The sequence below is a fragment of the Sarcophilus harrisii genome, chromosome 2 (assembly GCF_902635505.1).
Source record: "Sarcophilus harrisii chromosome 2, mSarHar1.11, whole genome shotgun sequence".
NCBI classification, from domain to species: domain Eukaryota; kingdom Metazoa; phylum Chordata; class Mammalia; order Dasyuromorphia; family Dasyuridae; genus Sarcophilus; species Sarcophilus harrisii.
Window position 1 is genome coordinate 322,914,472 of NC_045427.1, and position 16,741 is coordinate 322,931,212.

At 34.8% G+C, this 16,741-nt stretch overlaps 1 protein-coding gene across 1 annotated transcript in view; it reads left to right on the plus strand.

Annotated features, from left to right (window-relative positions):
* FNTB (farnesyltransferase, CAAX box, beta) overlaps positions 1 to 16,741 on the plus strand; it is a 76,345-nt gene that overhangs the window by 58,746 nt on the left and 858 nt on the right. The window contains exons 7-11 of the mRNA XM_031952721.1: positions 4,353 to 4,439; positions 5,331 to 5,460; positions 6,517 to 6,649; positions 15,019 to 15,130; positions 16,179 to 16,293. Coding sequence (XP_031808581.1) covers positions 4,353 to 4,439; positions 5,331 to 5,460; positions 6,517 to 6,649; positions 15,019 to 15,130; positions 16,179 to 16,293 — 577 coding nt within the window. The remainder of the gene's footprint in view (positions 1 to 4,352; positions 4,440 to 5,330; positions 5,461 to 6,516; positions 6,650 to 15,018; positions 15,131 to 16,178; positions 16,294 to 16,741) is intronic.

Below are 16,741 nucleotides of genomic sequence, written 5' to 3' on the forward strand. Positions count from 1 at the left end.
GCAAGTTAGAATTAAGTTTTGTTAAACTTTGTGTTGGACATAGACTGTGTTAGGTCTTTCAATGCAATTTATAGAAAAGAAAAGGATTGTGAATTCATGAGTAATGCCATCAAGATAGAAAAACCTTTTGAAAAAGTTTTGAAATGTTTCCTGATGTTTACAGATTTATCTTTTCAAAGAAATTGATAGAGAATTTTTATCTCAACTTTATCTTGGTGTAAAACACTTTCTTTAGTATTTAAAACTTTTCAAGAAAGTTTGCTTCTATTCTATTCTTCCATATCTGCAGCTTAGCCAAGAAAGCTTGTGATTTTTCAGTAGCATTCATAATGGTGACTTTAGGACCTAAAATTGAAACATTGATACCATTTTTATAATTAAAAATATCTCCCAGGTAATGAATAAAATTCTTTGCTCCAGTTTTTTGACAAAATCTTTTTAAAATGTGATGAGTCAAGAGATTTTCTTCTGATAAAGTTGATGGTTTGTATGATAACTAACAAAACTTTTTTCAGAATTGTTGGAAGTCTTTGTTGTTCATGTAAAAAAACAATGAATGATGAAGACATGAAGAATATACTTTTCCACTAAAATAGTGAAACCAGATGTATTACCGTGTATTGCAGCTCTATTTATGCAAAGCGTTAAGATTTTTCTTTCCAGTCAAAGTTTTGTTTGATTAAAAACAAAACAACCCCCTTAACCCTTCCCAAAACTTTTTACTACTTCCAAAACATCAGTGACCTTTGTAGTTTCCAAAGGAGACTCACAAAATGAGACTTTTTCAGTGGTATCAGAAAGCATGTGATGAACAAAAACAAGCTGGCTACTTGGAGAAATATCTGTAATTTGATTCAGTTACATACTGAAAGAGCATCATGAGGATGCTATTTTCTCAGTCATTGGCTTCAAAATGTTAAAAGAAACATTAACTGTTTTAGAACATGCCACGTGACAATGGAACTGCTTCCCCCTTTCATCTCTTATCTCATTTCACAAACCAGCTTGACCATTTTTATTATGGCACTTCTTTTGTTTAGGAATCTGGCAAACAATTTCATAATAGGCTTCAAGAAAAAAAGTTTTTGCAAAATAGCCAATTTAAGTTTTGGAACTGTCGTCTTCTCCTAAAGAGAACCTATGTCTTTAGATGGATTTTCAGGATGAGCATAAAAAAGGTATTACTTCATATTTCTATTTGAAAGAATTTTTCTATACAACACTGTGGCTTTTGTATTTCATCACATCTTTCAAATAAAAATGGAAAATTAAGAATTCTTTGAAATGCCTTGATTTGTAAAACTTAAAAGAAAATTATTCTCTTTTGTGAACGAATCAACAAACAATTATAGATAGGGACCACTGGAAGACAACTAAGTATCAGAACTCTCAACCTCAACATTTTGACCAGTAGTTGGCCAGCGACATTATTCAAGTTATTAGTAGACAGAAAGATCATTCACATGCCATTTAGAGACATATCACCAAGTGAACAACTAGTTGGGGTGGTGAAGAAAGTACCAGGAGGATCTAAAGATCTGGTCTATCTTATTGGTCACATTAGAATACCAATAGAAACTTAATGGGTTCAGTGGATAGAACACTGGCTTTGGAGTCAGGAGAACCTGAGTCTCAGATACTTATTAACCATATGATCCTGGCCAAGTCACTTAACCCCAATTACCCTCTCCACTCAAAAAGAGATAATGTTTATAACTGGCCCCAAAACTAGAATTCTCTAAACTTTTTCTTCTTTTCTGTTACAGCAGTATCAATTAGGGCCATTTATATCTTTCTTTGTTTCATAGGGTTACTTTAGCCAACTATCTGCTTAATGGATTGACTATCTTTCCATACTTATCAAGGCTAGTAATCATAAGATAGGCATTTTGTCACAATCATTGTCAAAGCCTTTCTAGCACTTACCAAGGTTGGGCTGTGCCAGTAGGAAGCAAAGGTCACCTCTATATCATAGTGGGGCATTGGAGTGGAACTTTTCGGTAAGATTTCTTAATATGTAAAAATTTTTCTTAAAACTAAAAAGCTGTACCTAAGTGATTTTTTCTTGTTTGTTCGTGAAAATAGTGATCCTTCGTAGCTTATCTTTTTATGTATCAAAGGAAAATAGGCAGCTTAGTGTATAGAGAATAGAAATTAAAGGGATAAGAGGAAAATGCTTGGAAATTAGTTTACTTCGAAAGAATATGAACGGGGTAGGCTGGAACCTAGGTAGATTCTTGGGAACTCTGCACTATGCTTAGGTGCCATTGACATTTGTTTGATGGTTATGCATATTAAATTGGCAACTTGTGACCTGAATAGTAATATAAAAAGTTTATATTTGTATGACATTTAATATTTTACAAAGCTTTTTTTCCTTATATATTATCACATTTCTTTGGTTTTGTCTGGGCTTTAAATAAACCAGGTTAAAACAGGTTGTAATAATATGACCTGTAGCTCTCATATTGTGCTTCTTCAGTTTACTTCTAATATGTATTGAGGCTATACTTTTCTTTCCTATATTTTTGAGGATAATGAGCAAGGCAGGTATCAGAATGTGTGTGTGTATGAAATATATACATACACAGTCTGCAAAGCTCACTTTCAGAGTATCTAAAAAGTTTGGTTATTGTATTTCCCTATCAAACAAAAAGAAAGGGAGACCCTTCTGTTTACTTCCCTGTTCCTCTTAGGCTTCCATAGAAATAGGGGTTATGAGTGTGATTAGAGGAAATAGTTTTTATTTTCTCCAAAACAAAGTTTAAGGGCTAGATGATTGAAAAGATTATGCTGAAAAGGTGGGATTGACTGTAGAAGTGACCTATGACACTGGAACAAATGAAACAAAATATGGTCATGGGATGAATTAAGCCAGACTGAAGTGTTGAAGAGTTATTCTACATCAGCTACAATATCTTTTCAGGAGACTTGTGCCTTTTTAAAAATTTGAAAGCTTCTGGTCATCTGGTTTCTGGCCCAGTGTCTCAACCAGTGCAGTCAATCTTTTGACCAGCTTTTCTGGGTCTGTGGAAGTTTGTTTTTCTCTTTGAAGACTTTGATTTTAGAGAATGTGATTTTAGAACTGTGGCCTCCATTGGTCTTTTCAGTAACTGAAAAGGAGGATCCCAAATAAAATTTTTGCTTACTTGTAAAGTTCCTAAGATACCACTTCATATTTTCCCTAATACTGCTTTATTCTACTGATGGATTTCATGCTTTGCTTCTTTGGGTGTGTAATGCTAATAAAGATTATTCATTATGTGATATGTAATAGAAAAAATTCAAAGTTCTGATAATATCTGCTTTTATCTGGGAAGAAGTAAGTGGATATTTCTGTATTCTCTCATTTTTTGCCTTTTAGGAAAAAAAAACTGAGTGTTTCAGGTGGATTAATGTTTTTGTTTTGATGTATTTGAAGTCCTCTTCATCTTCTAAGTACTTTACAATAAAGTAGAAGGCAAATAAACGTGTAACTTTTTTTTTATAGATTTTCCTAAAGAGGTTATTTTGTCACATATTAAGATTACACCAAAACGTCTATAAAGTTTCTGTTTTATATCTAGGCTAGCTTATTTTTAATACCCCTTACATTGCTTGTTTGACTTCTTTGAAATATATTTAAACAAAATGCTTAATCAGTGATCAAGAAGTATTCATTTGAATGCCTCAGCTTCACCCTAAAGTCACTTTCACAAGAGGCTTCTTAAGGCCCTCTCTCTAGCTTCTTAGTCAGATAAATATGCATTATAAGAAGGTCTTTTTAATTTTTTTAAAGATGTGCTTTCTTAAAGAAAATAATTAGTATGTAATTCTCATACTGAATTATCTTGAACAATATAAACAAAATAATGAAAAATTTTAAATTGCTACAATTAAGTTTGGCAAAAAATATCTCTGGCATAAATATTAACAGTTGTGTATATTACAAATTAAAGCTATTACCAAAAATGATTCTTCCAGTTGAATGTAAGCTCCTTGAGGACTAGAACTTTCATTTTTGTCTTTAAATCACCAGTATCTATCAGTATACCTTGAATATTGTTGGCCATTACTAAATATTGAATTGAAAGGTTGATGGCACTGGTATCAAGTCATTCTAAATCACAGAAGGAAAGGGTAAATTCATTTCTAAATGGCATGGATTCAATACCTGCATTATATCTTTGCATGTGAACTTGCCACGTGAAGGTGAGAATAGAATGCCAGTTTTCTCCATTGGGGAATCAGATGGGGTGGCTGTATATTAAGCACATAATTACCACCCACTGGGAAAAGAATCTGAAACTGAGTGAACAATATACGATTGGTCTCCAAAAACTGAACCCTTTTGTCTCTGTCAACTTTTTTAGAAGTGCTTACTGTGCTGCCTCAGTTGCTTCCCTAACTAATATCATCACACCTAAACTCTTTGAAGGTACTGCAGAATGGATAGCAAGGTAAGAAAAACAGTAATTCAAAGTGTGATTTAATATAACTTGTTTTAAAAAAAAAAAAAAAAACAAAACATCAAAAACCTTTTATTCTTGAAACTCAATCGTGAAATATTCCTGAACAACTAGTAACTAAAGATTATGACTATATTACTTCATGTGACAACTGATCTACATTTTGAAGGAATCAAGGGGATTCTAAGAAATGGAAGTAAAAATGGAGTGAATTCCAGGCATGGCATCAAAAGCAAGAGCCATTCAGCTGTCCAAAGAAGTTATAATTTTGAATAGTTTTAGTTTTGGTAGAATGTTTTTAAGCTCAGCTAAACTTTGATTTCTTTGGGGGGGAAAGTCTCATGCAACTTTATTGTTAATGAATAAATGAAAACTATTTGTAAAACACTGTGTGCCCAGCATGTGCTAAAATGTTCAAAGTATAAATACAAAATTGAAGCAGTCTCTGCGCTAACAAGTTATATATTCTAATGGGGAAGATAGCACATATAAAGAAGTGATAATCAGGCTAGCCTGGGAAGTCCCAAAGAGTGAACATAAATAATATAGCCATCAATTGACATGCCTTTGAGAGACAATTTTATTGTTAATTTGATTATAAGTCTTGGTTCTAGAGGTGAAAAAGAGGTGGTGATAGGGAAAATATTAGTGTAATGAAATGGTGCAAAATGGCTGGCTGAAGAAGGAAGACTGTTTAGTTCCAGGGATTGTAGAGCTAGATGATATTATTGATATTGTTAATTTCTGAAATGTGACTATTGAATTTAAAATGTGTTTTCATTATTTATTAGAAGAAATGATATTTAGTTTGTGAACATGCATTTAGTATTGGCATCAATTAGGTATTGCTGATTGCTTTGTTTTATTTCATTCCCTTTTTAGGTGTCAGAACTGGGAAGGTGGAATTGGTGGTGTGCCAGGCATGGAGGCCCATGGTGGTTATACTTTTTGTGGACTGGCAGCACTGGTCATTCTCAAGAAGGAGAAATCCTTAAACCTGAAGTGTTTATTAGTAAGTACCTTTGTGTGCAATCTTCACTTCAGGTTTGAATGTCAGGCCTTGGTATTGATTCATTTTAGTTCAGAGAATTTCAGAATAATGACCGTGATGAAAGCTAACAAAACACTAATGTTAAACTTAAAAACCACTAGTCTAAAGCTGTCTACTAGGACTAAATTTTCATAGCAAGAACAAATTAAAGAGATACCAGCCTGTTGGGAAGGAACTTTTGCCTTCAGTGTTAGGACTTTTTTTGCCTGTTTTGGCATGACATTATAACATAATACTCTGCTCTGAGGGTGAATATAGTCATCTAGCTGAGCTATATTTTGGGGAAAAAAAGATAAAAATGACATTTTCTCAGCTGACTGGTTGTACTCATCCTAAAAACCAAAACTATCCACCTATTTAGCTCAGCAGACAAGTATACTTAGCAAAATTAGATCCGACAACCTGGGAATGGCATGTATTGTGTTCAGTTTTGAATGAGTGGTATTAAAAGCTCCAGAACAAATGATCTTTTTGTCTCCATTTAATGGGCTGATCAGTGGACCACTTAGACTGAACAGTTATTTGTTTATAGTCTGTACATTTTGTATTCATTTGGTGTGACTGATTTGCTAAGAGACCTTAGGTAATTTGTTTCTCATTCAAGTTTTAGCTTCCTCGGGTTCCATATGTTGAGTGAGGGAGTGAGGGAGAAATTTGAGATTACCTGAAGAGGTAAGAGAAATGGGATATTTTAAAATAAAATGATCAAGTTAGTGAAAAATAACAGATTACAAACATTTCTTTACACTTAAGTATTCATGTTATCTTAGCCTGGACAGTCTTCAGAGGAGGTGGCCATAATTCTTGGCTCTTGATGTCTTTGATTGGGACGAGGGGGTGCCTACATTTTGTTTTGAAGTATAACTACTTCATTCTCTTATATTGAAGAATGAGTGTTGGGAAGATATCTAACATCAAGTTTCTAAAGGACAACTTCTTTCCAAAAAAAAAAATCATTTTCCTGAATTTTGTCTCTGCTGGATGTCAGTAACCCTCCGTTTTGTTTCTTGTTGTCAGCAATGGGTGACAAGCCGGCAGATGAGGTTTGAAGGTGGATTTCAGGGCCGATGCAACAAGTTGGTAGATGGCTGTTATTCTTTCTGGCAGGCAGGGTTACTGCCTTTGCTCCACCGAGCGCTGCATGCTCAAGGTAAGTATAAGATGCAAGTGAATCGCAAAGCTGCCAGTGCTGGATGAATTGATGAGATTTATAATTAGTTGAGAAATCCATATTGCTCTTTTTAGGTGCTTGAAATATTATGATAGATATTATGAATGAACATAATCATGCCTTGAGGAATAATAATAATGGATATTATTGGACAAAGTCCACAAATTGTCATTTGAATCTTAACAACTCTGTGAAGTACATACCATAGATTAGGGGTCCTCAAACTTTTAAAATAGGGGACCAGTTCACTGTCCCTCAGACTTTTGGAGGGCTGAACTATAGTAAAAACAAAAACTTTGTTTTGTGGACCTTTAAATAAAGAAACTTCATAGCCCTGGGTGAGGGGGATAATCATCCTCAGCTGCCGCATCTGGCCCACAGACCACAGTTTGAGGACCCCTGCTATAGATATTAGCATCTCTTTATGTCTGAGAAAGCTGAGATTTAACAAGGTAAAGTCATTTAAAAAGGTAAAGTCACAAATGTTTATAGTCACACAGATTAGTAAATATCACAAACAGGCTTTATTTTGGCCTGGGTCTTCCTGATTTCCAATTGCAACATTCTAATTAATACATTCTGTTGTTCTCTCTTGCAAATAGATGTACTTCTTTAAATCCCTATAATGTTTTATTTTGAGGAACTTAAACTGCTTTGGTCATTTCTTAAAGAAGACTGAAATAGAATCATCCCCTTTTGAATCCTGTATAGATGATATTACTTCTATAGGAGCTGGAGGAGCTAGCCCTCTTTCCTCTTGTATAAAATGCCCTATTGATTATCATGACAATTTAGTTTCAAGTGACACTTCCCTCCTTAATGATGTTTAACAGTTATGTAGAATGAGAAAGCCCATATTATGTAAGTTATCAGATAAGTGAGAGAAAAGAGGAAGATAGGGAATTAATTCAGTCCCTGAAGTTTTGAAGTAGCAGTGAACACAAATATGGTGAGAAGAGATTTAGCATATCTTTTCCTATTGTCGGAGATTGATTGCAAAATTGAATCTTGTTAGTAATAAATTTTTTTTTTTTGATTTTTTTGCTGAGGCAATTAGGGTTAAGTGACTTGCCCAGGGTCATACAGCTAAGAAATGTTAAGTGTCTGAGGCCAGATCTGAACTCGGGTCCTCCTGACTTCAGGGCTAGTGCTCTATCCACTTTACCACTTAGCTGCCCCTAGTAATAATTTTTAAATGAAGTGAACAGACTTTTGATTAACAAGGTGATGTATTAGGTCTAGGGAAGTAGAAGTCTTTTAAAAGATGCGCCATTAAATTTCTAAAAATTCACCAGAAGGAATAATAATAAAGAAAAACAAAGAAAAATAGTTCTGGGCTCCCCCATCCAATTCTGGATAGCACAAAAAGATCGCCAGCAATCTGATGACATTCTGAGTGAAAACAAACCAGAATAGATGTAAGCCCCAGTGCCTAGGCAGCCATGACATGAAATTTAGCTAGAACATCACCTAGGGTGCATGTTGCTAAAGAAAGTCATGTTGGATCCATAGAAGAAGACAGCGTTATTGCAGCATCTGGCAGCATCTAGGTCTTGCAGGAGACCTGCACTTGTTAGCAACCTGTTGGGAATGGTCGGCCAATATTTAGTTCTAATTTTTTCAAAGTAAAGGAGACAGAGAAGAAGTTGAGAAGCCATTAGAAGCTTAACTGTAAGTGACAGATTTATGTAGAAGGTAGAACTTAGTCTTAATCACTGATAGCATAATCAGTGCCAACCAGTGTACAGAGAAGACAGGGCCAAGACAAGGTCTGACTGCCTTATCCAAAAGTATAGGAGGGAACAGAATCTTACTTCAGTACAAAGCCCCAGTCCAGAAACTGTTTAAATAAAAGTAAATACAAAATATAGCCCCCCCAAAAAAGTACTATGAATTGAGAGACGCCTACAAGGTAAATCTAAAGAAAGATCATTTCAGAGAAATTAATAGCTTGGCCACAAGAACTATAAGAGTACCAATAAAAAATCAAGCAAATGGCTTAAGATAAAAAAAAAAAGAGCTCTATAGGAAAAATGCAAGGAAAATAAATAGCTTAAGATAGAAGGTGGAAAAACTTATGGAAGTAGTGGACTTACTGAAAAACAGAATGGAGTACTCAGAACTTAGTAAATCTATGAAATAGTAAATATTAAAACAAAATTATAAGATTGGAAAAATAGGATAAAATATATTAGCTGTCAAAATTAGCTGCCCTGGAAAACAGAATAAGGAAAAGCAGGTTAATAATCAACAGTGTCTCTAAAAAAAACCATGACCAAACAAAAGACCTAGACACCATCTTTTAAGAAATCATAAAATAAAACTCTTAAGGTCTGTTAGAGCCAAATGACAAAGTAAAAGTAGAAAGAGTCTGCCTGTTACTACCTGAAAGAAAGTGCAAATTTAAAGTCATAAATGTCAGAACTGAAATACAGGGTTTTCTAGTAAAAAGGAAAAAAGAAAGACCTGCTAACTGCTATAAGTACCATCAAACTACAAGTAAGGATCACACAAGACCTAAGAGCCACTGTTTCAAAAGAAAGAACATATTGGGGGAAAAAACAAAACAAAACAAAAAAAACATATTGGAATATTATATTCCAAATGCTTAATTAAGAATAGCTTAATCAGCAAAGCTGAGTATTTCTAGCATATGGAGGAAAAAATAATAGACTTTTTAATAGAATAATAAACTTTTAAGCATTTCAGATGAAAAACCAGAATTGGGTAGAATCTCTGAAATGCAAACACAAGACACAAAAGAAATCTGGAAAGGTAACTACATTTGAGCAATAAGAAGAGGATAAAAGATCACAAAGTGCTTACATTCAAATAAAGAATGAAGAGGCAAGCATCCTTTCAAAATGCCACTGGTCACAAAAGGAGTAAAGAAAGATACACGATCTGGGAATGGTTTAGTTCCATATTGGTTTTAGAAGAGGAAAGAAAAGGTGGAGAGAGAGGGACACAATATGGATACAATAAGGAAAAAGGAGGAGGAACTAGCTTTTTTTTTTTTTTTTTCATAAGATAGTTGGGTAGCACTGTAAGTGGAGAGCTAAGCTTGGAGGTAGGAAGACCCGAGTACAATTCCTGCCTCAGATCCTTCCTAATCTTGTTATAGTGGACACTTGAGGTTGTGACTTAATCTCTCTGAGCTTCAGCTTCTTCTCCTCCAAAACGGCGGGGGTACCTCATGAAGAAGAGTCTCTTTAAGTGAAACTAATGAGAGAAGAATTTTTCAATATCTTATTTTAACATGGTATGAAATTATTTTTCAAGTTCTACCTAAGAGGACATATTTTACTTTAGTCAGAATACTTGGCAATTGGTTCATATTCTAAATGAGTTGATTGGTTACAACCCCTTTTGAAGGAAGATCCAGATCTTTGCACATTTCTACTCCACTCACATTGGAATAATCTGTCTTGTTGAGTTTTATATAGCACAAAGATAGAATCCTTAGTAATCTCCAACTTCTACAGAGATCTGTGTTTTCTGGTCTTTAAAAGATCTTTGACCATATTTTAGTCTGAGCTGAGCACTGTGCTTATTCCTCAGTCTGTTTACTTATGTAGATATGAGAAAATGAGTTTTGAAGACTTTTTCCCTCAGGAATAGAAAATACTAAAAGAAATATGAATTTGGGTTTTTTGATGTTCTTGTTAGTTAGAATTGTTTGGACTAAGAATACAATAGAATTGTTGATCTTTTGGCATACTTGTCAACAGGTTCTCTTTTATGACTATCAGAAAAATCTGGAGAGAGCTGTAGAAAATCAGTCCTATGATAATCTTTCTTGGCTGAGAGGAAGGGTGAGAAGAACCACTTACTGATGTTTTCATTATTAGCTCACATTTTAGAGGATTTTTCTTATGTACTTTGTTTATAGAAAAGGTTATCCATAATTCATTGCTGCCTTCTAAGTTTTTTCTTTGACTTAAAGGGAAAACTTTTGCTTCTTCAGACACCCTGGACTTTGAACAAGAGACCATGATTTTATACATACACACACACATACGTATATGCATATATATATATACATTCATATTTGTGTCTAGTGGTAGCCATCTCTAGGGTGTTAGGGAAAGAAAAAAAAATTTACATGGCGAATTTAGTATATACTTAAAAGGAATAGCAAGTTGTACATAATAGGTTCACAGTTTCATGTGTAATCATCTTTTTATTATTCTGTGATATTATGGAAATATATGTCTTATTTCATAAATCAAAAATAAATAAAATAATGGTGGTGAGAAAAGGAGTGTCTAAGGAAGAAAAATGTTATGATATATATCAAGCCTCCTGGAGGGGGCAGCAAGGTAAGAGGCAACAAATTTAATCCTGAATCTACATTACTGATTGAGTGCTTGCAGATATTAGATCAACTCTATGTATCCTATTATAACTATTACTTACCTAAGCAGAGAACAAATTATTATTGAAAAATTCCATTTAAAATAACAACTAAGTATATAAAATATCTAGGAATTAACATATTCAGAAATGATGTAAATAAAACTGTAAAATTTTAAAGAAATAAGACAGAAAGTTGGGTTTGTTTTTCATAGTTTTCAATAGTTGTATCAGTATAACAGAAATGCCTGTGCTTTAGTGTTATACTCAAGTTTAAATGATATGAAGTTACTTTATAGTATTGGGTAAAATAATTACAAAATTCCATTTGGAGGAATCTAGATTTTCAAAGGAAATAATGGGAGGGAAATCATAAGTCCCTTTCATTCTTGCATTTTTTCCCCATTATTTCCCTTGAGATTTTTTACTTTTTGTTTTTCCAGATGAACTTTGTTATTATTTTGTCTGGTTCTTTAAAGTAATCCTTTGATAAAGTCAATCAATTAAGTAGCATCATCATGTTTATTATATTAGCACAGATTAGTCATGTTGCTTAGTCATAGCTTTCTAGTCATTTTGATTTTCTTCTCCTTGCTGTTGTGGAGTCCAATACTGAAAGCTATAGGACAAAGTTCATATATTTAAGATCTACAGTAAGAATACATTGTATACAATTGTGTAATGTCATACTAATCTTTTGTCATTTTTTTTCAATACTGTTCACAGATCCTTTTTTCATATCTATAGCTTCAGTTATTGAAATTTAAAAATGCATAGAAGTTTTAGGAAGACTCAGTTCCACATCTGCTTATCACATTGACTTACTTTCTTTTTGGCATGAGCCAGTTTACTTCTCCTTAGGCATCTTGCTGCTTCCCTTCCCACTCTCGCCCCCTCCAACCCATTCCTTGTGCTGGACTTACTGCAAACATCTAATCAGCTTTATACCTACTGTAGCTTAGAACCCTTGAGCTCAAACAATCCATCAGCCTTGTTGGTCTCCTCCTTGTTGGCCTACAATTATGTCCCACCATGCTTGATAGATGGCACAATTATCAAAATTCACAATAATACTTCATTGTGAGAGCTATAAAACTTAGGTAGTCTGTCACTGGCCCCTTAGAACCGGGGGAATAGCTGGAAATGTTTTATAGGGCAATTTCCTAAGGTAAGAGAAACGTAGAGGAAAAGCCCTGGAAAAATAATGAAACTCTTCAAGTTCATTTTAAAACCCTAGTTGGTGTAGAGGGAAGATATGAGAAGCCCTGCTCACCCCCAAAAAACAAACAGCAACTTGAAACATTTTTTAAAATGCACCAAATTGAGTCCTGATCAGGATTTTTTGAAAAGTGAATAGTTTTCCAACCCAAGTCATCATAGGCAGACAGAGGTCTGCAGACACTAAAGTATTAGTGCAGGGAAAGACTGTGCACCAGAGCAAGAAGAGTCCCGTAGGCATAAAGGGGCCTACATTTGTGTAGGAAAAGGAGCCAGGTGACAGTTCTGTGCCTCACTGTGCTCAGTTCTGGGTCATAGGATGAAGGTAGCCTGAGAAGGGGAGTGGCATAACAGGGTAAGGAATGGTTGTTAAGTCCTATGTGGCAGACAAAGAGCAAGTTCAGAAACAATCAGCCATGTGGATCAGATCCCAGTATGGAGCAGGATCTCAGAGGTTCCAGCTTCTAACCCAGTCTGAAGCCTGAAGATGAGTAATTAGGACAAAAATCTCAGACTAAAGGGAAACCTATAGTTCTTTCACTTTGAACTAGAAGAGCTAGAAAACTATGAGTATTCTTCAATGACAGCTTACTGAAATGCCCAAGGATGCAGCCTAGTGATGTGTCGCCCAGATCCAAAGCATCAGGGGACTTTTAGATAGAACTCATATTAGGAAAGCAAAAAATTCTGGTTCAGACCACTTTGGGAACATATCTTGTGCTGCTCCTGAGGACTTAGAAAGACACAACCTTCTTCCCAAAAAACATCAAGGAGACCAGTCAAAAAACATCAAGCCTGACCCTAAGCTGATGTCTGAAGCCATTAAACTGAAGATGTGTCCATCAGTTGGGGAATAGCAGAATAAGTTATGATATGATGGAATACTGTTGTGCTCTAAGAAATAATGAAGGTGATGATTTCAGAGAAACCTGTGAAGAATTGTATGAGCTGATGCAGATAAAAGTGAATAAAACCAAGACAATTTATGCAATGGGAATATTGCTTTTTAAATTTACTTTCTTTTTAAATATATTTCCTTTAATTAAATGTTTCTCAGTGATGTACAAAAACATTTAACATTAATTTTTTTTTTAAATTTGACTTCCAAATTCTCTCCCTCACTTTTACCTCATCTGTTGAGAAGGCGAGCAATCTGATATCAGTTATATATATGAATTCATGCAAGACATATTTCCATATTCCATGTTGCAAAAGAAAACACACATACACTCACACACAAATAAGAAAAAGAAAGTTTAAAAGTATGTTTCAGTCTGCACTGAGTCCATCAGTTCTTTCTCTGGAGATGAATAGCTTTTTTCATCATTGGAATTGTTTTGGATGATTTAATGACAAAAATGTTGTCAAGGCAAATAACTATGAAAGACTTAAGAACTCTCATCAATTTAATGACTTTCCATGAGATGAAATATTTTTTTCTGTAAACAGCATTCCATTTTTTCAAATTATATATAAAGATAGCTTCCAACATTCATTTTTGCATAAGAGTTTGAGTTCCAAACTTTTCTTCCTCCCTCCTTCCCCTCCCCAAGATGGCAAGCAGTCTGAAATAGGTTATACATGTATAATCATGTTAAACATATTTCTACATAAGGTTGTGAAAGAAGAAACAGAACAAGAGGGAGAAACCACAAAAAACCCAATACCAGAAAAAGTGAAAAATAGTATACTTCATTCTGCATTCAGATTCCATAGTTTTTTTTCTGGATGTGGACAGCATTTTCCATGATGAATTTTTTGGAATTGACTTGAATCATTTTATTACTGAGAATAGCTATGTCTTACGGTTGAACATGGTTCTATGTTACTGTTACTATGTACAATTTTCTCCTGGTTCTGCTTACTTCATTCAGCATCAGTTCGTGTAAGTCTGTCTGGGTTTTTCTGAAATCTGCCTGTTCATCATTTCTTATAACACAACATTTTACCCATTTCCTATTAGAGAAGCGAAGGAATCAATGTAGAAAAAGATTTTTTGACATGACCAATGTAAAAATTTGTTTTGCTTGACTATATATGTGTGTAATAGGGACTTTGTTTTGATTTCTCATTTGAAGGAAAGAAGGTAGATTTTTGCTGGTTGAAAAAAAATTTAACAACAACAAAAAAAAATACCATAGGTCCAGTAGCATTCTTCAATGGGAAAAATGCATAGGACCAAATACTTGGAAATGAATTTGTGTTTTATTAATAACAATGTTCATTTTTGAAAGGTCTTATCTACCTGCATTGGCAGCAAAATTTCGTCCCTTTGGGACGAAAATGGGGGAAGAGGGAAGGAGAAATCTAATCCTTTTAGGAAAAAATAATTTAATTTTAAATTTTAAGACATTATTAGGAAGTGGAAAGAGAGAAAAATCACATTTTTTCTTGCTAAGAGTTCTCTTAGCTAATTAGAGCACTGTAAAGGAAATCAGTATCATTTACAGAAGTACTTAAATAAATTTCTTAAGGGGATGTAAGATTCCCAGGTATAAAAACAGGGTTAAGGAGAATTAACATTAGATGATGAAACCAAAAGTGTAATTTACTACCTGGAATTAACTGTGACATGGAAGTGCTCACCCAGTTTGATGCTGCAGCACCAGGGATGTGAGTGCCGCTCCACAGTGGCCAAGAGGATCCGGAGTGGGCCAGAGGCGAAAGCACACAGGCCTCCTTGAGACCCTATTTTTTAGGCTAATTCACATAATGGTTACTACTATAGTCATTTTGCCTGATTTAATGTGGGCTTTCTTTCCCCTTTCTGTTAGGTGATCCTGCCCTTAGTATGAGTCGCTGGATGTTTCACCAGCAGGCCTTGCAAGAATATATTCTCCTATGCTGCCAGTGCCCTGCAGGGGGTCTTCTGGATAAGCCTGGCAAGTAAGTTCTATTTTGAGAAGCAGAAGATGGAAAATCTGCAACCATCCCTATGCAATCAAATGATTTCCAATGATGGATGGATGGTTAGGGCCTAGTTCCCACTGTTTCTCCCTCAAACTCATATTGTTAGTGCTTTAAAGTGAGAGGGGCCCAGTTGAGACCCTTCCCGAACTTCCTTGAGTGCCCCTGATCCAGACACCACTGCTGATTTCTAATCTCTTCCTCAAACACATACCTAAACATATGTACCCCATGACACCACTGGGTTCCAAGAATCTGAAGCAGAAGTAGACAAACAGGCTTAATAAGGGCTTTTATTTTTCTTTTCTTAAATATTAGGCTGACTTAAAAGAACAACAGGATTTAAAAGCCCATGATTTTAGCTGACAGAGATTGTAATCACAACAGCTAATTACAGAGTTGATTAAATGATGGGAAACAAATATATAAGATGCCTTTTATATACTAATATTAAAAAAAAAAAAAAAGCAACAACCTGGGAACCAAACAAGCCACCACTTTCTTGCCTCCTATGTTAGCCAGCTTGCTACTGATGATTAGGCATCCAAGAGAAGGTCCACGTCAAGACTAGTAGTACTTGACAGTTTGTCAAAAAAGACTTTGCCTGTTTCTAGAAGTCTAATTTTAAATTTGAGAGGAAATAGATTTTCTCTAGTGTTGAGTCTACTCCTGAAGTTTTGTGTTTTTTTTTAACAGCCTTTTCTTGGGCATATCTGTAATAAATAACTGTCCCATTCTCTTAGTAAATGGAGATGAAAGCCATGTCTGCAGAGCAGAATGCTTAAAAATGAAAGTATTTCCATAAAACCACTTAGGAAAATTATATTTCTATAATTATATTGATTCCTGTGTATTTGTTATTATATTCAATATATTTTATTAATCTGTACTCTTGAACTTAGCATCTGAATCAAATTTGAAATTGAATTAGACAGCTGATCCAAAGAAAGACACTATATATAACCTTACATTGTTGGGCTTTTTCTCTACTAAGGAGTTCTACTCAACGGTGTTTTTTTCCCTCTAGGTCAAGGGACTTCTACCACACCTGTTACTGCCTGAGTGGCTTATCCATAGCACAACATTTTGGCAGTGGAGAGATTCTATGTGATGTGGTCTTAGGAGTGCCAGAAAATCGCCTGGTAAGTTGGGAGGGAAGCCTCTTAGAACATAGCATTAAATCTACCATGTCTTCTGAGCCACTATTTCACTTAACCTGGGGACTAACCTAGAGCTTTCCTGGAAAGCCTAATGTGGTGTTGCTCAGAATAGAGGAGCTACTTTTAATTCCTGCAACTAATAGTTGTGTTTTCTTTCCTATGGAAGAAACTTTAATTTCTTTTTCCTTCATTTATGTTCTAACATACACCATGACTTTTGATAGATATGTGATGATTTATTTCCTGATGTATGGATGCCTTCCTTCTCCTATTTCTTTTTCTTTTAGAATCAGAAAGTCCTGGTTGGTTATCGTGGTCAGATCAGATATCCAGATACTTAGAACAGTTAGGTTAATAGTGGTCATTGCCTGTAATGAGTCAGCCTTTACATTGTTCCCTCAAAGAACCTTAGAAAACTCAAGCTTTCCCC